This window comes from Carassius auratus, chromosome 5, assembly GCF_003368295.1.
Source record: "Carassius auratus strain Wakin chromosome 5, ASM336829v1, whole genome shotgun sequence".
NCBI lineage: Eukaryota > Metazoa > Chordata > Actinopteri > Cypriniformes > Cyprinidae > Carassius > Carassius auratus.
The window spans coordinates 27,743,195-27,767,351 of NC_039247.1; the positions used below are offsets into that span (position 1 = coordinate 27,743,195).

The window sequence follows — 24,157 nt, forward strand, 5'->3', positions numbered from 1 at the left end:
TTGCTTTTAATTTCACATGGTTACAGTTAATCTTTTAATTTAAGGCCAGTTCTCTTTAGTTTCAACACAATTCAAAAACAAATGCTAAATGCTGATGTCTGTACCATCTGTGTTTGTATTGAATGTAGGCTACTTACTGTGCAGTTACTGCTGTTAATTTCAGATGGTTACGGTTATTGTTTTCAATAGCCAAAAGCCAGTTTGGCCTAGTAAATACCAAATAAACATCTTGTTTATGCATACTTTTCCTTTCCTTTTTTTTTTTTAAATGCAAATCAGTATCAGAATCGGCCATGAAAAATCATGATCGTGCATCCCTACTGTTAACCAATCAATGTTCTAGTGTGAGTCTACCTCCACCCTTTAGGTATTGGACTACTGTGCTAGGTACCCCAAAGGAGGGGGCCCAAAAAAGTGGTACGTTATGGTTTGTTATTTTGGTACCATTCACAACTTCTGACTATAGAAATGGAAATAACTGTCTGCCATACTGTACTGTACCATGCTGCTTGCCTGGAGAGGGTATGCGACTGTAAAAAGTTTGAGGATCACTGAACTAGATAAAATCACTAGTGGACCTTCCTGACCCAATTATGATTGATCAGACATACACTGAACAAAATAAGAAATTCAACACTTTTGTTTTTGCCCCCATTTTGAGCTGAACTCGAAGCCTTTTTCACAAATCTGTCTAAATCTGTGTTAGTGAGCACTTCTCCTTTGCCGAGATAATCCATCCCCTCAGGTGTGACATATCAAGATGCTGATTAGACAGTTTGATAATTGCACAGGTGTGCCTTAGGCTGGCCACAATAAAAGGTCACTCTAAATTGTGCAGTTTTATCACACAGTAACTTGACACAGATGTCGCAATTTTTTATGGAGCGTGGAATTGGCATGCTGACTGCAGGAATATCCACCAGAGCTGTTGCCTGTGAATTAAATGTTCATTTCTCAAGCCATCTCCAAAGGTGTTTCAGAGAATTTGGCAGTACATCTAACCGGCCTCACAACCACAGACCACGTGTAACCACACCAGACCAGGACCTCCACATTAAGCATCTTCACCTCCAAGATCATCTGAGACCAGCCACCCGGACAGCTGCTGTAATCAGTTTACATAACCAAAGAATTTCTGCTCAAACTGTCAGAAACCATCTCAGGGAAGCTCATCTGCATGCTCGTTGTCCTCATCGGGGTTTCGTCCTGACTGCAGTTTGTCATCGTAACTGACTTGAGTGGGCAAATGCGCACATTTGATGGCCTCTGGCACTTTGGAAAGGTGTTCTCTTCACAGATGAATCCCGGCTTCCACTGTACAGGTCAGATGGCAGTGTGTATGCTATTGTGTGGGTGAGTGGTGTGCTGATGTCAATGTTGTGAATTTAGTGGCCCATGGTGGCAGTGGGGTTATGATATGGGCAGGCTTATGTTATAGACAACGAGGTGCCTTTTATTGATGGCATTTTGAGTGCACAGAAATACTGAGACGAGATCCTGTGGCCCATTGTTGTGCCATTTATCCACAACCATCACCTCATGTTGCAGCGTGATAATGCACGGCCCCATGTTCCAAGGATCAGTGCACAATTCCTGGAAGCTGAAAACATCCCAGTTCTTGCATGGCCAGCATTGTGAACAATATTTGAGAGAAATAGGCATTTTGTCTACATAGAAAAAGTCTTAGATCTTTGAGTTCAGCTTATGAAAAATGGGGACAAAAACAAGTGTTGCATTTATAATTTTGTTCAATGTATAAATGCAGGACCAATCCCCAAACATGCCAATGCCTGAGAATGTAATAAGGTTTAGCGTCAAATCACAAAGACTGCGCTGTAATTATATATATATATATATTTTTTTTACTATTTTGAAATACTTTAGCATTACATTTCTTTATTAATTTTTATGATTAAAAAAAAAAATATTATGTATTTCCCCAATTTGTAAGTTTTAGTCCCTGTACAAATGAATAAAACTATTGCACACTAAAGGTCATGCAGTGTGCAGCACAGGAGAAACACTGGACTCACCTAACAGCTGCACTAAGTTTGGGTGCTTGATTTCTTTCATGACTGCAGCTTCTTTTAAAAACTCTTCCACTTCCATTGTGTCCTCCTGCACAAAAGAGAGAAAAAAAAACATGCCTTCACTGTTTTAAGCTCAAAAATGTATGATTTAGACGTGAATTCTTATGCTCTAATGCAATAGAGGGTCACAGACAGCAGAGAAAAACAATGCTATATATGGATAATTTGACAGTATTTCCATTGTATTCATCAGTCATGTGGTAAAAGCTCATCAAATTAGACAGATTTGAACATGGATGTGGCCTCATCTTCAGAAAGCATAAACAAAACTACAAAAGGTCCAAGCAAATGCTATAAGCAGGTGTGATGTGTTCTCGATGTCTTGAGAAGCTCCAGTTTGTCTCTATTTCACTGACCTTTAGTGTTTTGACAGCCACAGTTAGGTTGTATTTCTTCCAGACACCCTCGTACACTTCTCCATACTGCCCTCCGCCCAGCTTGTGTTTCATGGTAATATCAGTGCGCTCCATCTCCCATTTGTCATAGTTGGGTGAGACGCCATAGATGGTGGGCTTGTTGCGTTTTGGCGCTGGGTAATGAAGCGTCGTGATCAGACCATCGGACACCGTGGAATGATGATGAACCAACTCCGCCAGTGTGTTGAAGCGGCTCTCTGACGACACATACAGCTGCAGGGCGAGAGACACGAGAGTGTGAGCATGATAATAGGCTCAGAATCAGCCTCATGCCAGCCAACTATGCTCAAAAAAGAGCAGAAGTAACAATACACAAGTTAAAAGCTCCATGCTGTACCGTGATAAAATACCATTTATTTTAACATGACTTATTGCTTGTTTGCACAATGCAACTAAATAAACCACCGGACTGCACCAATAAATCAAGCACATGTTATGTTCCTTCTACTCTCAGGCTCGAAGTTTTAAAATTATTTGAGTCAAGCATTTCATGCAAGTATGAATTGTTGTTACAGCATTTCACACTAACATTTTGTGCTCTGTTGAGCAGATTCTTAAACAGCTCTGACTGGCCATTGTGTTCACATGCTGAAATTGTGTTCTCCCGCTTTTATCTGTAAGCACTCGATGATCGTTGTAGTCAATCAAAGACATATCTGTAAAGTACAGAAACACAATGGCCAATCAGAGGTTTTTTGCGCATGCATAATGAATATGCTTTTTAGTGACACTAGTGAGCTGTTTTTAATGCTATAATATAAATATTGCTGTTATCTGTGAAAGCAGAAAAAATTGTCAAGTGCTTTATAGTGTTTTTTCTTTCAGATACCCAATAAGTCAAAAAGTACATAAACAATGCCAGCAAGTATGTGAGCTGTTATCAAAGGAGGCCATTTTTGTTATTATGTGAATAAATACTGTTATTTGTCCAAAAATTCCAATAAACATTTTTAGAAGACTTTATTTTTTCTTTTGACAGATTCCTCAAATAATGACAGGTGGTCTAATAAATTGTTAAGCACTGTATGTTTTCATACTATTCAGTTGGCAAATTTGTTTTTAAGGACATTGGGTAGAAAGTCGAATAGTGTTTTTGTCAGTAAAATTAAAATAAAGAAAATAGGGGCTTTAAAGGGGGTCTCTTTAACGAAAAAATAATCGTCCAACTAATCGATTATCAAAATAATCATTAGTTGCAGCCCTACATGCAACAATGCTCAAAAAGCTAGCAGGAAATGCTGGTATCATCACATTTGAAAAATTGCAGCAGCGACAACAAGACAGGTACTTTTGACAACAAAAAAGTAAAACTGGCACAGGATTTAGGAGTGATGTGTCACGTCAAAGATCGTAACATTTCAAGAGTGATGCGCTGTTTCCTCTACAAACTCCTAATTTCTGTGTGAATGTATTATTAAGGTTTCTTTAGTGAATTCATGCATTTATATTAGTGTTGTCACAATACCAAAATTATCATTTCGATACCAATACCTAGTCAAGAATTGCGATTTCGATACTTATTCGATACTTTTCCTGAAAGGGAAAATACACTCAAATATCATTTCTATGCTTTATTTTAAAACCAGGACAACATTCTAATCATATAACACACTAATAAATGAACATATGAACAGCATATATGTTAAACATTTGAACTAAATATGAAATATCAAAATTAGGGCTGGGATAAATGATTATTCTTTAAACGATTAATCTAGCGAATATTTTTTCGATGCATCAATTAATTCTTCAGACCAATTCGATTTCGATTATCTCCCCATTAATTAACTACTAACAATTTAAACATGTTGATTTACATATCTGAATGAAAGATGAATTCCTTAGCATTGCAATATATGTTTATTGCTCTTAAAATTACAAAATAAAAAACTGACTAACTTTGCACTTGTATAGAGATAACATTCAATAAAACCTTGAAGCCTTGAAAACACATAGCTTACTGAAACAAGCTTACTGAACACATAGGGCCTAGTTTACTGAAAAAAAGTTCTTCTTTCAGATGAAAATAACAACAACTTGATGTCTAGCATTCAATAAAAAAGGTCACCCAAAATACTTGTTTAGAGCAATTGAAAGAATACAGTAACCAATGTAAACTGGAGGGCTTTAAAGGGGGGGTGAAATGCTCGTTTTCACTCAATATCCTGTTAATCTTGAGTACCTATATAGTAGTACTGCATCCTTCATAACTCCAAAAAGTCTTTAGTTTTATTATATTCATAAGAGAAAGATAGTCTGTACCGATTTTTCCCGGAAAAACACGAGCGTCTGTAGGCGTGACGTGTGGACGGAGCTAAAGAATCACGAGTGCCAGTAGGCTTTTGCTTTGATAGCGTTTGGAAGCTTGAGGACAAAACCAACCAAAACAACCATGGCTAACAGTCAGATTCACCATATATTTATGATCCAGAATCAGATCCAGGGGCTGAAATTTAACAAGAGCAGCAGCAACAACGGCAACAACAGCGTCTCTATGTGGTATGTACTGAAACTGCATATATATTTGCTTAGCGGTTTTGGAAAATGACTAAGTTCCACTTTGTCGTCTTTTTTTTTTTTTTTTTTTTTTTAAGCTTTACATGTGGAAAGTGCAGTTTGATGACAACATCACATGTTGTTTACTTGATGTGCTTACACTCCGACAGCTAAGTTAACAACACAGATATTTTAAGCAGTTTTACTCACCACCTGCGTTTCCAACACACGATCGTGCCCCCTTTTTCGTTGGGACTGCATTATCCTTAAGAAATAAACGATGTGCAAATCCGTCGTCAAACTGGGCCTTGTTTGTAAAACAAGCATCTTCGAAATGCAGGGAACAAACAAAAACACTTGAACATCTAGTTGATGCTCTGTAAAAATAAACTCCATCCACTGGTCCCTTAATGCTGTTTCTCTTTTGGTAATCTGTGCAGGGTTGTCTTGCCCTGGCAACCAAAAATACACTCCTTTTGTGATATTTCGCGACACTCTCGCTCTGATCAGTGAATGTCTCTGCTCTCTCTGCTCTGCTATACGGGAGCGTGCGCTCTTCCGGCAGACGTGTCCTTAAGACCCATATAAGGAAATTCCACTCCATCTAACGTCACACAGAGCCATACTCGAAAAAACCTTTCCGAAACTTGTGACAAACCGGAAGGAGTATTTTTGGAACAGAAATACTCCTTTAAACGTACAACTTAATTTTTGAAACTTTGTCCATGTTTAGCATGGGAATCCAACTCTTTAACAGTGTAAAAAACTCAGTATGCATGAAATAGCATTTCACCCCCCCTTTAAGCTAATACAGAGGGTGCTTTTCCCCAAAAAAAAAAAAGAAATAAAAATTAACAGTGGGAGCCAGCAGCCTGTCATGGAGAAAAAAAAAATCTCTGAATGCTCCATGTGAAACTTTGGCGTTCCGTGTCTAATGATTTTGGTTAATATGCACGAGGGAGAGAGAGAGAGAGCAAGACAGCGCTCTTATAGTTTGAAGACTGTGAGTGCACGAGCGCGCGTGAAACTTTGGTGTTTCGCCCTTTTTCTATCATGTTTAATGATTTTTATTAATATGCACAAGCCAAGGGAGAGAGAGAGCAAGAAACGCTCGTGTTGTTTGAAGACTGTGAGTGCGCGCGCAGTCGGTGCTCTCTCTCGTACGCATCCTGTCAGAAGCAACAGTCATTCTATTCTACATCCCTCACCGATCAAATAAGGCTTAGACAGCCGACAAAAAACAAAAGATCAATGCAAAAAAAAACCTGGATTGGTTATATAACGTTGGACAGAATGTTGATCCGGCCATCGCATATATTCAGCGCACATAAGGCAAACGTTTTGCAAACGTTTTTTTAGAGAAATAAAAACAGGTCGATGAATCGATGCGCATATTTTGCGTCGACGTATTTTTTGTCCCAGCCCTAATCAAATATACAAAATAAATTAGAGCAATGACATTCAAGGTAAAGAAAGAATAAATTTAGCAGCATTATCTCAATTATCATAAGAAACATAAGAGTAATAAATTTATCTTGATTCTGAACTTTTAATAAAAATATGAACAGAGATTATATTAAACAATGTTTCTGAACTCAGAAGATTAAATGTCAAAAGATAAATAATATCAATTTAAGTAATGGCATTCAAGTAAAAAAAAAAAAGCAAATAAAATTTTGCAGCAATATCTCAGTCCCGCTTTTATGAAATGATTTGGCCCGCCCCAGCCCGGCAAATAAAGTAAAATTTCTTTACCCACCTCGACCCGCGCATTGGGGACATCATGCAAAATAAATTGCTACTTAGACCTTCGTATTGTAACCTTATCATAGAACCTAATAAAATATGAAAATATGTATTTCAAATATTTTAATATAAGCTATATGAAATTGCACTAGTGATCGTTCGTCCGTGAACAAATCTTTTAGGTGAATGAATCGTTCTCATTCAGGTAACCCACTGACTCATATTTCTCGTTCACTGAAGTTCCTCCCTCCACAGCAGCTATTAGCACGGCGCTATTAACAACGCATGCGCAGCTCATGAACTGTTTCATCCGGTCAAAGAGTTACTCAAGATGTGTGTCTGTCTGACCAAACAATTAAAATGTTAATTATGCAAGAAAACCTTGTGCTTTGTTCATCTGACCAACTTATTTAAACTATTTAATTTGATTATGCACACATTTTAGTAAAGCTAAATCAGTTTAGTAAAGCCACTAATGCAGCCATCTGTTGTAGTGCTTTTTTGCTGCTTGCGTGAGGAGAAAAAACACAGCCGTCCATAGGGAGGCACTGGAAGCGTGCGTTGCACACACCAACATAAAATACTTATCTTGCAAATCTGGAACGCAGTCATTCTGTGAAGTATCAATACTAAATATAGCTGCAAGCAGCGATGTCGGGCTCAAGCCATCAGTGCAACGCCACCCTGGTGGCATCGGGAAAACTGTGCCCAGCGGGCATAAGCATTTACAGTAACCCTCTGACAATCAAGTTTTAAGGGATGTGGCAGTTAAAGGGTTAATCCGACCAATCTAGACTTTGAAATCACATACACAGAACAATATATATAACTTTAGTAACACTTTATTTTAAAATGTATAAAAAATGTATAAGGTGTGCATTGTAGCTGACACCTATATGAACACATTACAATTGTTTTGTGACTACAAGTCTTTCTTCTCAAATGCTATTGAGTGGTCGCGAACGTGGATGGGAGAATGGCGCATATTTGTTTTGTTTTTTTTGAGCAACTGGTGCCCCCTCTGGGAGTTGGTGCTCTACGAAGACTGCATACTCTGCATATAGGGAGCGGCGGTACTATCTGGAAGATATATTCCTCAAACCATCGTACAAGTGAAGGTAATGCTAGTCCTTCAAGAATCGCTCAAAACCTTTTCAAGTGTACAGTTTCCTTTTATTGCATCTTGAAATAAATATTTCTGAATTCTAAATCAAACTGGGTTGTGTTTATTGATTTATTTTATAAGACAACTGAAACTTTAATCTCCTTTGTAATATATGTGCTTTTAAACCAAGAACAATGTAATTAGAGATGTATTCCTGCTTAATAATGACTATTATTAAGGGAAAAGGCTTTATAATCATGAACTATTTACTAATGCTTAGCTAATGAGTGCAGTTATTATAAAGTGTTACCAATGCATTTACTAATGTTAACAAATTAGACATTATTATACAGTGTTACCAAACCCTTTAATAATTTATTAGTGTTTTGTAATGATTTTAATGACCTATAAGCATTTGTGAAATAGTTTTGCTTGCATTGCAGCTTAATCTGTCAGTTGAAGAGTTTTACTGTTACATCCATGAGATTAATAAATGTCATGTCACGTCACAGGTTGTCATAGGTCAGTATCAAATGAGTTTGAAATTATAATTTGCAGCACAAATAAGGCTTCTTAGGATGTTTTTAAATCCCAAAAACTGTCAGAAAAGGATAAGGCCTAAGAGATTTCTTAACCTGTAATGAAAGGAAAAAAACACCACCATTAGCAACAACAAAAACAATAACAATTTAAAATATAGATTTTTTTTCCTGATTATTAAAGGAATGATTAGGTCTCTCTCTCTCTCTCTCTCTGCCAGACAGCCCCTCCCTACAATCCACACACACTGTCAGTCACCAAAGATTCACAGTCACCAACCCCCTCACACTCACACTCCCCCTCCCTCTCCCCCTCCCTTTCCTCACACAGACGGAGTGGCCAGAGTGAGATCATGTCAGTTGAGAAGTCTGACAGTTTTTTCTTTTCTTTTATCCATACAGTGTTGTAAAGTCATGAAACTATGCATATTTCCTCATAATGATTTGATCTCTGTATGAAAACATGCCTTGAAGTGTTTGGAAGCTGCAATTTAGACATACAATACAATTAATGTTTCCCTTCTTACTGTCATTTCAAAAAATCACCACGTCAAAACCGTTCAAGCTAACCAAAATCCGTTCGCAATTTAAGTTCCTCGATGTTGTTTCTTCATGTAGTCAAAGTTTGGTGTGTATAGTGTACTTCCCATGTGAGGAGTATGCATTAATTCACAACTGTAAAATCTCAAAAATACACATTCAAATCAAAATAGCTGACTTCCTGTTGATCGTAGCTTATGACTGTGAATTAGAAAGTTGTCCGTCTTGATAAGAACAATTTAAGTACCGAGTTTGGTGTCTGTAGCTAAAACTAAATAAAATGCATTATTATTATTATTAGCTGTACACTTGCTAAACATTTTTAAATATAAACTTATGCAATTGTGTGTATATATATATATATATATATATATATATATATATATATATATATATATATATATATATAAATTCAAGTGTACAGTTTTCTTTTATTGCATCTTGAAATAAATATTTATGAGTTCTGTGTTTGTTTATTTTATTTATTTTATTTTTTATTTTACATTTTTTTAGGGAGATTACAGCCTTTAATCTCCTCAAAATAAATGTGCATATAAACCATGAACAATTTAATTATAGCTGTATTTATAAAATGCTTACTAAAATATTAATTTTGGGAGAAGGCTATATAAAGCATGAACTGACTATTTACTAATGCTTAGCTAAGAATTGCAGCTATTATGAAGTGTTACCAATGCATTTACTAATGTTAACAATTGAGACATTATTTTAAAGTGTTACCAAATCCTTAAATAATTTAAAAGTGTTTTGTTATGATTTCATTAACCTATAAGCATTTGTGAAATAGTTCTGCTTGCATTAAAGCTTAGTCTTCATCTGTGAGCTGAACAGTTTTACTGTTACATCCTTGAGATTATGTAAATTCAAATAAATGTCATGTCACAGGGTGACAGAGGTCAGTATCAAATGAGTTTGAAATTATTATTTGCAGCACAAATAAGGTTTTTTAGGATTTTTTTAATCCCTGAAACTGTCAGAAAAGGATAAGGCCTAAGATATTTCTTAAGATGTAATGATAACAGCACAATTAGCAACAACAACAAAAAAATAACTATTTAAAATACAGTTTTTTTCTGGTGATTAAAGAGATGTTTAAGTCTGTCTCTCTCTCTCTCTCTCTCTCTCTCTCTCTCTCTCTCTCTCTGTCTGTCTGCCACTCAGCTCACACCCCTCCCCCACTCACACTCACACACAGAGTCAGCACACAGAGTGACAGAGTGAGATCAGATGTCTGACAGTTTTTTAATTTTCTTTTAATCATACAGTGCTGTAAAGTCATGAAACTATGCATATTTCCTCAAAATCACTGGTTTTCTAAATTAAAAATGTTTTTTAAAGGTTTGGAAGCTGCAATTTAAAAATACAAGACGATTAATGTTTCACTTTTTACTGTCATTTCAAAAAATCACCACGACAAAACCGTTCAAGCTAACCAAAATCTGTTCGCAATTTAAGTTCCTCGATGTTTTTTCTTCATGTAGACAACGTTTGGTGTGTATAGTGTACTTCCCCTGTGAGGAGTATTCATTAATTCACAACTGTAAAATCTCAAAAATACACATTCAAATCAAAATAGCCGACTTCCTGTTGATCGTAGCTGATGACTGTGAATTAGAAAGTTGTCCGTCTTGAAAAGAACAATTTATGTACCAAGTTTGGTGTCTGTAGCTAAAACTAACCCCCCCACTTTTGACAAAAGGTGGCGCTATAGAGTGCCTCCTTCACGCCCTTTTAAAAGCTTTTGCCATTGTCTAGCTATAACTAATACTGATATGTGTTTTGAGTTTCATGTAAATCTGAGCTTGTTGTCTGCCTCAAACTCACCATAACAGAACATTCAAGTTTGACACGTTGCCATGGCAACACTATATCAGATATCAATATCCCCACAACAGATTTACATCGGCCGTGTTTTGTCATTATTCTGATGAAGTTTTAAGTAAATCGAGTAAAAATAAGATGCTGAATTCAAAGCATTTGGAAAATGACACACTTCCTGCTGCCAGTTGGTGGCACTATAACGTTGACTCTTAATAGCCACATATATACAATCGGTATCATACAACGAACAAACCCATGAAGTTTGATCAAATTCAGGAAATGTATGTGGATGTTATTAGACATTTCCTGTTTCTCATTTCTCGCCATAAGTTCCATGCCTCGCCACGGGCAAACCGTTCGAGATATCAAAAATCCCCTCGCAATTTTTCATCCTCAATGTCTTGAGATCATGTTCACCGAGTTTCGTGGCGAATGGGTTGAAAACCTCAGAGGAGTATTTCAAATTCCAGAGCATGCTTTTTTTAAACAGCCCTGAATAGCTGACTTCCTGTTGGGCGGAGCCTATGACATAAAGTGTGAAAGTTGTTCGGCTCAATGAGATCTATAAGTGTACCGAGTTTGATATAAATACATGCAAGTGTGTGTGAGCTATGGTTCAAGAATTCTGACTGTCTTCCAGGGGGCGCTGTAGAGCCCCTGTGCCACGCCCGGGTCCCAGCCTCTGCGGCGTCCTGATGGCCGCAGATTCCAATGTGTGTGCCAATTTTCATGAGTTTTTGAGCATGTTAAGGCCCCCAAAACACCCCGGAAGGTTTAATAAAAAATAAAAATAATAATAAATATAGCTGCAAGCAGCGATGGCGGGCTCAAGCCACCAATGCCATCACCACCCCGGTGGCATCAGGTAAACTGTGCCCAGCGGGCACATGCATTCACAATATCCCTCTGGCAGTGAGGTTTTAAAGGATAGAGGGGAGCGTAGAGGGGAGCGTGCATTTGCAGTGGCTGGGCCACGACTCTGGAATACCCTGCCTTTAGAGATCAGACTGGCCCCTTCCTTGTCTATTTTTAAATCTTTGCTAAAAACTTTTTTATTTTCCTTAGTGTACTGACTACTGTGTTATGCTACATTTTGAAATGGGTGGTTTTAAATTTTTTGTCTGGTCTATTTTTATGTATGTGTAATATTCTTGCTCTTATGTTAAAGCACTTTAGTCAGCCAGGAGGCTGTTGTAAATGCGCTATACAAATAAATTGAACTTGAACTTGAACTTGAACTTGATATGGCAGTTAAAGGGTTAATCCGAATCATCTAGACTTTAAAATCACATTCACAGAACAATATATATATATATATATAACTTTAGTAACACTTTACAATAAGATTTCATTTATAAACATTATGTTAACATGAACAATATTTATATAGCATTCATTCATGTCAGTTAATATTCCAAACTTAAACATTAAAACATTGTTTTATTGTGATTTTTTTCCAAGCACATTTTACCAATTCCAAACCATATCAATCTTAATAACTACCATTATTTTTTATTTAATCATTTATGAGTGCTATACAATAGTCCAGGAAAGCTGGAAGAGAAAAACAGGTCAAGAAGAACTGACAAAAGAATTGCAAAAGAATTAGGAATTAATGTGAAAATTAATTTTTAGTCAATTCTGCAAGACAGACTTTCAGGAAAGGAGGTGGAATAAAAATGAGCTCCTAAATCTTAATCCCGGATTCTGGAAGATATATTCCTCAAACCATCAAACAAGAGGAGGTGGTGCTGGTCCTTCACGAGTCAGTCTAATCTGTTCATAAAGCCTATATATAAAGTCTTAATATATAGTATTTCACAATACTTCATGGTATTCTAATTAAATATTTTTTTGGAATCTTAGATCTCTCAGAACCTGACACATTGTAATTCTGAGACTCCAGGAAAGTGGCTGTTCTGTAAAATGTTGGCGCTGGAGACTAAATGCTCACTGATAGTTTCACACCTAATTCACTTAAAACACACACAAACACACACACACAGTGACAGAGGGACAGAGTGACATCAGATGTATGTTTTTTTAATTTTCTGTCATCCATATAATGTTGTATAGTCATGAAACTATGCATATTTCCTCAGAATGACTTGTCTTCTATGTGTACATTTTTTTGAAGTGTTTAGAAGCTGCACTTTTTTTTACTGGTTCCTTTTTTACTATTATTTCAAAAAATCACCACGACAAAACCATTCAAGCTATCCAAAATTCATTCACACCTGTTCTGTAAGATAAATTCTTTAAACAGTGGTAAAAGAGGATGTGGTGCTGAACCTTCAAGAGTCACTTAAAACGTATCTGTCCATAAAGCCTATTAAGAATTATTCTTAATATACAGTTCACAATACTTCAGCTTGTTATTCTAATTAAGTGAGGGTCATTTTATCAGTAAAATTCCTAAAATACATATTATTTTATTTGAAAGATTTCTATAAATTATTTAAATCATACTCGTTTCTCCAATAATTATTTAAAAGTAATCCTATAGCTCCCTCTGGTGGCCATTATAGGTACTAAGAATTGCAAGCTTGATTTATAAGTTATGATAGTTTTAATTTTATGCTGGCTCTTGAAAATGATAAAGCTATGAAACTTACTGTGCTTCCTTCAAATGAGGACTTCTACTTATATAAAAAATTATGAAGAGTTAGAATGAAAAATTTTAAAGATATAGTAAAATAACTATTGTATTTTTTTATGTTACATTAATAAATCTCTATGGCAACACCATTTAAGCTATCCTAAACCCATTCACAATTCAACATCTCAGTATATTGGCATCATGTTGAAAAAGGAGTATGGAGTAGTATGAGGAGGAGTATGAATTCATTTACAGGCTGATTTTATCATAAATCCACAATAAAATTTATTTTTCTGTTCTGTATCAATCTGTGTTGTTGTTTGTTTATTTTTATCTTTTATTTTTCATAGGAAGATAACTGATCCTTTACTCTCCTTTTTAATAAATGTGCTTATAAACCAAAAACAAGCTATTTATAGCTGTATTTATAAACTGCTTACTACTGACTATTAATATTGGGACAAGGCTTTATAAAGCATGAACTGACTATTTACTTTTTGAGTTTGAAATTATTATTTGCAGCACAAATTAGGGTTTTTTAGGATTTTTAAAAATCCCTAAAACTGTCAGAAAAGGATAAGGCCTAAGATTTCTATGTGAGTGGCTACATTTATTTGTTTTATAACTATAATGCATAAACTATGAAATTATACAAAATGTATAAAAAAGTACAACAGTCATTGTTTTCCAATGTTTTTTTTTTTTTTTTTTTTTTTTTTTTTTTTGGATTTACATTAAAAAAATTAGCCTATTGCAATCATTCTAAACAGCTTGAATAAAACCTGTTAATATTTATTATAGACCACTGTAACTGTGTATAATCTAACAAACAAGTTTATTATGAAAATAAAAGTGTGTACACCAGATAAATTGGACGATAAAGAAATTGCTAACAATAGTATAATAGAGCATGTTTTATGTTTTTAGGCGTTTAGATGCAAATATGGACAAATCAAATGTAAAATAAAATGTAATTGATTTAATTAAATATAGATTAATTCTTGTTAGAGCAAAATAATAAATAAATAAATAAATAAATAAATACGTACACACATTAAAAAAGCAGCCAAGATGAATGAATTTCATTTTTTATATAGATTAAAATTGAAGACAGAAGCAGCTGGTATATGCGGTCACTTAATATTAAAATCCAGTAGATCCACTTCAGATTTATTTCTCAACAGTTTATGTTCACGTGGCTGTTTTCGTTTATATTCGCCAAGCTATTATGTGTTTTGAAATAATCTTGACCGTGATGTGTTCGTTCGTACGACGAAAGCCAGAATCCTGCAGCTCGAGAGATATATGTTATTCTGCCAGTCGCTCTTTCAAATAGTCTTGCGCACTTAAACAGGTCACAAACACCTGCATTTAGCTCTTGTAGTGCTACAATGGGTTTATTGTGTGCATTTGTGGTAATGTTTTATTTAAAAAAGCTCTTAAACAAGAATAAATTTGTTTGTTTTGAGCTCGACACTGTACGCGCTGATCGGAGGCGGTGATTTCAGATAGGGAGGCGCAAATATTATATTTTCACACAAACAGTTCAAAAACATCTGAATTTAGCTCTTGGTGTGTTCTAATTGGTTGATTGTGTGATATCGCTGTAATAATTTATTTTTAAAAGCTATAAAACAGGAATAAATTAGTTTTTTTCTGAGCTCTTTACTCCAGACTCTCATGATCACAGCGGTGATTCATCTCTCCTATTTCTCACGTATCTCTGGCCAGAAATAATTTATCCATGAGCCCTGAACCGGTAATAATCAGATATGTTGGTTTAGCTTGTCAGTGTGAATTAAATCTAAGTATTTGTTTGTATTTTTAACCGATTTAAAAGTGAAAGTAAAAGTCCGGGAATTGAACCTGTAGGGGCGCAATTTCTCTCAGACAATGGAAGTCTGAAGCACATATACTCAAACAGAGGGACAGAGTGAGATGAGATGTCTGACAGTTTTTTAGTTTTCTGTTATCCATACAGTGTTGTAAAGTCGTGAAACTATGCATATTTCCTCAGAATGACTTTTTCATCTGTATGAAAAAATTCTTTGACGTGTTTGGAAGCTGCAATTTAAAAATACAATAATGATTCCCTTTGTAAGGTCATTTAAAAAAATCACCACGGCAAAACCATTCAAGCTATCCAAAATCCATTCACAATTTAAGTTCCTATCAGAAATACTGATGTGTGTTCAGAGTTTTGTGAAATTCTAAGTATGTTATTTGCCTCAAAATCACCTGAGAAGTATTCCAGTTTGACATGTTGCCACGCCAACAATTTTTTAGATATCAATATCCCCCTTGCAGATTTATATCGGCTGTGTTTTAACATTATTCTGATGAAGTTTGAAGCAAATCGAGTAATAATAAGATGCTGAATTCAAATCATTTTGAAAATGACACACTTCCTTCTGCCAGTTGGTGGCGCTATAACTTTGACTCATAATAGTCACATATATGCGATCGACATCATACAACGAATAATCTGATGAAGTTTGATTAAAATCAGGAAATGTATGTGGACGGTATTAGACACTTCCTGTTTCTCATTTCTCGCCATAATTTCAACGCCTCGCCACGAGCAAACCGTTCGAGATATCAAAAATCCCCTCGCAATTTTTCATCCCCAGTGTCTTGAGATCATGTTGACCAAGTTTGGCGGCAATCGAGAAAAAAACCTATGACAAGTATTTCAAATTCCAGAGCATGCGCTTTTTACATAACTCTAAATAGCTGACTTCCTGTTGGGTGGAGCCTATGACATGCAATACGAAAGTTGTTCGGCACGATGAGATCTATATGTGTACTGAGTTTCATATGAATATGTGCAAGTATGTGTGAGCTATACATCAACATTTCTGACTGTGTTCCAGGGGGCGCCGTAGAGCCCCTGTGCCACGCCCGGGTCCCAGCCTCTGCAGGCTCCTAAAGGCCACAGATTCCAAAGTGTGCGCAAATTTTCAAGAGTTTTTGAGTATGTTAAGGACCCCAAAAGCCCCCACAACTTTGACGAAAAATTTGAATACTAAACCCTAAATAGCCAACTTCCTGTTGGGCGGAGCCTATGATATGCAATACAAAAGTTGTTTGGATTGATGAGATTTATATGTGTACCGAGTTTCATTCGTCTACGAGCAAGAATGTATGATATATGGCCCTCCATATTCCAGGGGGCGCTGTAGAGCCCCTGTGCCACGCCCGTGTATCAGTCTCTGCCCGGCCCTAATGGCCGCAGGTTCCAATCTGTGTGCCAATTTTCAAGACTTTTTAAGCACGTTAAGGGCCCCAAAAGCCCCCGAGACGTTGGAAAAAAATAATAATAATAATAATAATAATAATAATAATAATAATAATAATAAAAAATAATCCTAAGGAAAACAATAGGCCTCTCGCCCTTTGGGCTTGAGCCCTAATAATAACAAGAATAATCCTTAGAAGAACAATAGGGCTCTTCGCCCCTTCGGGCTTGAGCCCTAATAAATTTAGGAATCGTGATGTTTTTAATTTCCGAGAATCGCGATACTTTTGAAGTGTCGTTGCAGCGTGCAACACTAATTTATATGCACCTTTTTAATACTTTATTGGTGCAGTAAATGCATTTTGAATATTTTCATCCATATGCTTCTCATGTGGCACGAGGGTCAAGAAAACTTGTTTTCTTTTCATGTTGATCTGTCAAGTGTCCTGAATGGAGTTATATGAAAATGGCTGTATAATAATAAAAATAATAATAAAAACAGCTGTCCTAACTAATTGTAAAGGTTTAAATCAGGGATATACATTTTAAAAACCCAGATCTTTCACCTCAGAGCATGTAAAATATTTGAACTGTTGTGCCGAAATGGCGGCTCAGACTCATTCCAGACGGCTTACACTGGAGATTCCAGCAGGGAAGTGTGTCGCGGCCTCATGCGGAGCCAGTGAGGCTGACGAGGCACGTCAGGCATGCGAGGAATGAGTGCAGCGGTCATCAACATGCAGCAGGAATGCAGCGCTGCAGTGCATGCGTGACACATGGACTCATTTATCTGCCCACGGGCTGCACTCATCATCGTCTGTCTCTACTACTGAGTGGTGCTGTCAATAGAGCACTTCAGCGCGCTATTGGAACACATTCCATTTAAGTCTAACTATTATTAAATCTCAAAATACTATAAAAATGGAAGGTTAATTGATGCTATTGAACTAAACTGAATCAACTAGATGAAGCTGAATAAAGATCCTATTGTCTTCTATGAAACAAAAATTTCCTCATGAAATTAAACTATTTTGGAGCCCTGATTCTACAAAAAAAGTGATAATTGCTAGCAAACGTTATTTAATTTCTACTGAAATATTAAGGGTGCTATGATGATGCTTCTCACCAGCCAATGTGATGTGTCAGCAGTGAGGAAATCAAGACTAGTTAGCAACCAGCTAGTCTAAATATTGTAAGTGAATTAACTAACTATTGTTGAAAACACCCCATTTAAGTGTCCTTTTCCTGTGTCTCTGAAGTGGCACGGCTGTCAAGACATATAAGGTGTAACACTCTTTGGGTGATGTGAGCCCAACTCGTCTTGAAGTACACTACTGCTGGAATATTCTGTGACTCTCACCTTGCCATCCGAAGCTGTGTTGATGCGGTAGTGGTAGACACGTCCCTCGCAACGCAGCGAGATGGACCTCTGTCCTGGGCTGCTCTCGCTCTCACGCACCAGGAAGCTGCCGTTGATGCCACTGCTCAGCAGGTACTCGGCGGCGTTGCGGGACACAGGCCCGTGGTACCAGCTGTGCTTCTCCAGGCTGTTGACGGGTGTGATGTAGTTGCTGGGCACCCAGCCCTGGCCGTTCTTGGTCTGAGCCTCGCACCACTCGCCATTGTGATTGTATCCCAGAACCCTCAGCTTCTCTCCTGATCAGAGCACAATGAGAAATGGGTAACATCATAGGGGTCATTCCGTGTCAAATCTACCAGAGGTCTCTGGCTCAAATTTTGCTAATATTTTTTTCTGAAGAAACGTACAGAAATGAAAGCCAAAATATAAAATGTCATGGATGAATATTTACGAATAAGAAAGATAGCACAATCATAATGTTATGTTTTACAGAAAGATTGGTTGGTCTGTTAGTAAAATCTGTTGACTTCAGCAATCTGTGTTGTATTATATGCCAGTGGTGACCATTCAAAAAAGGGGGAAAGAGCACTTTTCAAGTTTTTTCTCCAATGTTTGCATGCACGCTATCTCAAGAAGTATTAAAGATATCCTAATGCCCTTTAAGATATTGGGTCTAAAACTTTCCATTTGGCTGCTTCATTTTTAAGGCCCTTTATGGTTCAGTTCCAGAGATATTGGAATTTCAATATGGCTCCAGGATAATTAAATTGTGCACGATCATTAAATAGCACACGTTCAGTGATCAAAAATAAAATTTGCATAAATATGATACTTCTTTTAATTGTAAAGAGGAATGTCTGAAGAACAAATAATGTTGAAACTAGAAATGTATCTCGTTCCCTCTGTCAAAACAACTGCATTGAGTGCCATATATATATATATATACATTTGGGGTGTAATGGGTCACAAAATTCACGGTTCGGTTCGATACGATTCACTGGTGTCACGGTTCGGTTCGGTATGGTTCGGTACGTTTTAGATACAGCAAAAAGAAAATTGGCAGATAAATTTCCGTGATTTTTAATTTATTAAAACTAACAAAGTAGGTTTTTTTTTTTTTACATTGTACAATGATGGAGCTATTCTATACCCGTCTTCTATGGTGTTTTCTTAGCAGCATACTGTATAAAACAAAAACAGCTCCTTATAAAAAAATGTAAATGTTATATTGTTGTAGTAGTTATGAACAAATGCAAAGATGTTACTTTTTATATGGAACTCTATAACTCTTTATATTGAGTGTGTTTTTACTCAATTGGTTCACTATAGGGCTTATGTTTTTTGGAACAAAGCAGGAATTACGATCTGGCTGAAATGGCCTCGTGAAGGAATATTGTAACGGTGCTCAATTACGCATGTTCTTAAAACCTGCGTTTTCCACTACAGAGAAAGGCGCTCGCTCACTCAGTACGCGCTGAAGGCTCATTGCAAAATGGCTAAAGGGTTTTTCACACAGGACGCGGTATGTGCGGCGCTGGACCCTGGACTCAGCGTTGCCCTTCAGATACAACACGATTTCCGCTGCACTATGCCAAGAGCAAAGTAGGTGGAGTTTTCAAAACTGCCCATGCATACGTTCTATTTATAACAGTTCTTCTATCTAATAACGTGTAGGCCTGTTAATTGTATCGTACTGCTCAGGAAATTCCGACACAGTACAGTACTAGTTCATTTTGATTTCCGTGCTTGTTTGGATGCCCCGATCGATTGGTAAAGTGCACCCAAACAACAGATATGTTGGTTTTTGGAGGATCTTCTATTTCTGGTCTCTTAAACGCAATGGCCATTTTGCAACGAGCCTTCAGCGCGTACTGAGTGAGCGAGTGCCTGACTGAGTAGACTAACATAAACATATAAGTTGGTGTTTTTTTTTCCTTCTTCGTGGGTGTCAGGGGCATTGCCTGTTACATCTTTTGGGTTATTGGGCTACCTTGCTGAACGCATATCATTAGATTTCACAATTTTTTTTTTCACAAATATAATTAATTAGTCCAACGAACCTTTCGGTTCATAATGCATACCACGTACCGAACCAAAAGCCTCGTACCGAATGGTTCAATACGAATACGCGTATCGTTACACCCCTAATATATATATATATATATATATATATATATATATATATATATATATATATACACACACACACACACACACTTTTTCCAAAGTTTGTGTGCCTACAACTCAAAATGTATGAAAGATATTGCAATGTGATATTAGATTCTAGTTCTTAGTAAACTTTTCTTTTTGAATCTTCATTTTCAAGGCCCTACATCGTTCGGCCCCAGAGATATGGGGACCTTAATGTGGCTTCATGTCCAAACTGTTGAATCACACATTTTCAGTGTTCAAAAACCAAATACAATTTAACGATTTACTCCTGGAGACATACTGTAATTCCAATATCTCTGAAACTAAAACACAGAGGGCCTTACACATGAAGATGCCAACAGGAAAGTTTATTAAGAACTAGAATATAAAATCACAATACAATATCTTTTATATAATTTAATAAATTCTTTAAGTTATAATGAAGTCCATTGGCTCTAAATAAAAACGCCTTCATTTTGCTTAGCACAATGTTGATATTGGATTGAGTGATCAGACGCAAGCTACTCAACAACACACGTGATCTGAGGAATCATTCCTGTCTGGAGCACAAGACTGCTGTGATCACATCACGAGCAGCACTAGTACATCATTATTGTGTGAAATTATTGAAGTGTTCATTATAAAGACTCATGACTTAGGCCAGTTTTTCATCATGTACTCTCAGAAACAACAAGCAATTCACTCTCAGATAAACTGCTTGTGGGATTTGCATTAGATAAAAGCACTAATAAACTAATGTAAACAACACATTCTCTAATAATTAACGTCCTGTCTATGACTTCTGTAGTATATCCCGTGCCCTAATAACACCTCTTTATAAAACACTCTACACTCTCTCTTTATCTAATGATGTGTTGGGCATCTGGATGGCTGTAGATCTCCCCTCACTTTTTTTTCATGGGCTGAATGGAAAGATCTGACATGTTGACCAAGACAAGGGAAGAGAGATGAAGAATGTGCAGCAAATATCTGGATTTCCAGTCAGACATGTGACCTCATACTGCGGCTAATAAAAGGAACAAAGAGCAGCTAAATTAAGAAAACATGCAACTACAAAAATAAGAAAACACATGCAATAATGTGCAGTCTGATGTTGTAAAAGATGAGAACAGGTACTGCTATTTCTGAACAATGTTGATACACAACACTACGTGAGTGCTCAAAACACATTTCTAGACCAAAATGTCAATCTTAGCTAGACTTTATTGTAAACAGTTCCTTAGTTAATGAAAACAGGAAGAACGAAACCTGATCTGTGCATTGTTAGGTTGTGCAGTGTCTTGCACATACCTTGAAGGCACTGTGTTAATAAGTTTGTGCTGAAAATCCTTCACAGGGTGTCTTCAGATATGAACAATTAAATTGAAGATCTTTTTAATACCACCTTAAATAAAATTTAAGACCTAAACCTGTGATGAAAATATTACACATGTATAATGTTTAATGTGTTTAATGTAAAAATAAAATCCTCTCCAGATCAAAATGACCGGAACACAACATGAGCGTTAATTTAATAATACCTCTAAACTTTCTTAATTAAAAGAAGTATGTTCAATATCACATTATTTACAGTTAAATATGTATGTGTTATTAAAACGTTGTAATTTCACTTGTTTTGGTTACAACTACTGAAATTTAGCCCTAGCCTGAGTCATGATGAAGTGTTTAAAGTGTTCAGATGATGAACCATGTAAAAAATAGTGTTTCTCACCTTTGGTGATGCTGAGAGTGTTGTCTCCGCTTGCGACAAAGTCATACAGCGCTACGAACAGATTGGGGTCATTTTCACTGGGTCCCGCCAACAGATTCTCTTTGGAGTTCCAACGAGCCGCTTCAGACAGACCCGGGGCCTCGAAATCTGGCCGCTGAAGAGCTTCTGCAAAGATGAGGGAAAATTCAAAGGTCAGTGAATAAGTGAATGCCAACATATCAATATAATTCATATTAGTGTAACAGGATGCCCCAGATGTTTCCAGATTTAATCAATACAGAAGGCTCGCAATAAAGGTATATCACCACAACCATGCATGTCATAAAACACTTAATGAGTCACATCCGCAACCTCAGAGTTTTTACATTCATTACTCTGTGCCATGGAGATCATGACTGATGACCTTAAGACACATAAACATGGCAAATACCATACAGCAGAAGATCTGTTTTTCATATATAAACTGTGACATGAATCAGCTTAGAAGGGAAATAAGTGTTTTAATCACCCAGAAATGTGAATTCAGTCATCATTTACTCACTCTCATCTTTGTGAAACGCAAAAGGAAAACATTTGAACAATCTTCAATGGCACCAATGACCTCAAGCCCTGGCATGTGGAGGACTGCTGCTTTTATGGTCATTTTGGAGCCTGACAACCGTGATAAAGATTATCTCCGTGTTCCACAGAACAACATGAGAGTTAAATGAGAGAATGGTAAACTAATCTTTTAACCGCCCATTTAGTGCATTTGCGGAATTGACAAAAAAATAAATAAATCACAACTCAAGGAATGTACAGGAGAATGTTTTATATCTGGTCTTCCACAATTGTTTTTTTTTTTTTTACCAACGTTTAGCTTTTTTATATATTTTTTTGCTGTTCCCTACTAACATTATTTCATGTTGATGTCATGAGCAGCCAGTCACCATAAACTGCTCATTCTTTGTGTCAAACTCAGATCAGCCATCCATCGCTACGATCAAACACGAGCAAGAGAAGAGTTATGAGGTAAAACATCAGACTACAGTCAGAGGATTCTTCACTTTCACATTTCAGCTCCTTACTACGTTCATGCCATTACAGCAACATTTCACTCTTAATAGACATTGTTTTTTTGTTACTGGCATTCAGTCATCTCTGTACTTGTTAAATTTCCCTAAAGGTTAAAGTCAAAGACACATTCACTAAGATCACTAAGTAAACTGACGCAGAAGCGTAGATGCATCCGAACTCTCCACACACACAAAAGTGCACAGATCTATCCAGACAGGAATCAGATTTCCCAGTGTTCCTCCTCCCTCGTTTTTTCCTCTCTTTCTTTTACGGCGAGCCAGTATGTCTGGCTTTCCTCTTGCTCATTCCCCCCTCCTCCACTTTCCAAACAGACAGAAGGAGCACCAAGGCCTGTGATTTTCACAAGACCATCAACCCCAGATCCATCTGTTTGTTCATCTGAAGACCATGTTGGGACTCTGCCGCTCTGTAATTGAATTTCTTACACACACACACACACACACGTTCGCCATCATGGTCACTTACCTTCAAAGTAACAGCTGGACGATGAAGACAGACCTTTTTTGGATTTACAGCCCACCAATTTTAAACAAATCTCCAACATTTTCATTTGCTTCCCAACACGACCAATTGAAGAAAAAAAAATCCAGTTCCCGGACTATAATGCGTTTTCTTTTATCTAAATAGTTTACTTCAAAAAGTAAACAAAAACACATAAAAATCTGTCCACAAAGTTTGTGTTAGTAGCTTATGCCATGTATACCGCGAAGATGATTAAAAAGATGTTTTTTCCTGGTAAAAACACTGACATCCTGACTTCACACAGTCCTTCTAGCAAGTTTCCAGAGTAAGAGGCTCCATTTTTCCCCCGTTCCAGTTCTTCTCGTTTTCTCAGTCCAGTGAGGAACTAGCCATCCATAAAGGTAATTATCATAGAAAAAACACGAGTTAAACAAAGTACTTTGACGACAGTGTTGTCTTTTTCATAGTGTTGTCGACAGAGACGATCCACAGAAAAAGCAGGACGCTCGTGCCGATCTCTGCCAACAAAGAGGCCCTTTCAGGATGAAGCGCCGGAGCCGATGACATCATGGCTCAGGCCCCGCCCCCCTCCCTGAAACCTGCAGCTGAGCAGCATTATCTGCAGTGAGAGAGTGTAACTGGAATCTGCCTTTGTCTTTCAGTCCCACACAGCTCTCGTCTCTGCTTGCTTCTCAAATATTTTCACTTTGAAACAAAGGCACAAGTGCACTCTATAAGGCAAGGATTATTCCTGCCAAACAGCC

General features: G+C 36.9%; 1 protein-coding gene across 2 annotated transcripts in view; it reads right to left on the reverse strand.

Annotated features, from left to right (window-relative positions):
* Positions 1 to 24,157, reverse strand: part of abl1 (c-abl oncogene 1, non-receptor tyrosine kinase) — a 56,481-nt gene that overhangs the window by 6,578 nt on the left and 25,746 nt on the right. Inside the window, exons 1-5 of one of the 2 annotated variants that reach the window (XM_026254897.1) lie at positions 23,397 to 23,942; positions 21,855 to 22,019; positions 17,972 to 18,267; positions 2,447 to 2,719; positions 2,034 to 2,118 (exon numbers count right to left, since the gene is read on the reverse strand). In XM_026254897.1, coding sequence (XP_026110682.1) covers positions 2,034 to 2,118; positions 2,447 to 2,719; positions 17,972 to 18,267; positions 21,855 to 22,019; positions 23,397 to 23,481 — 904 coding nt within the window. In that variant the 5' untranslated portion in view covers positions 23,482 to 23,942. Of the gene's footprint in view, positions 1 to 2,033; positions 2,119 to 2,446; positions 2,720 to 17,971; positions 18,268 to 21,854; positions 22,020 to 23,396; positions 23,943 to 24,157 lie in introns of those variants that run through there. The other variant, XM_026254892.1, reaches the window with a different exon arrangement.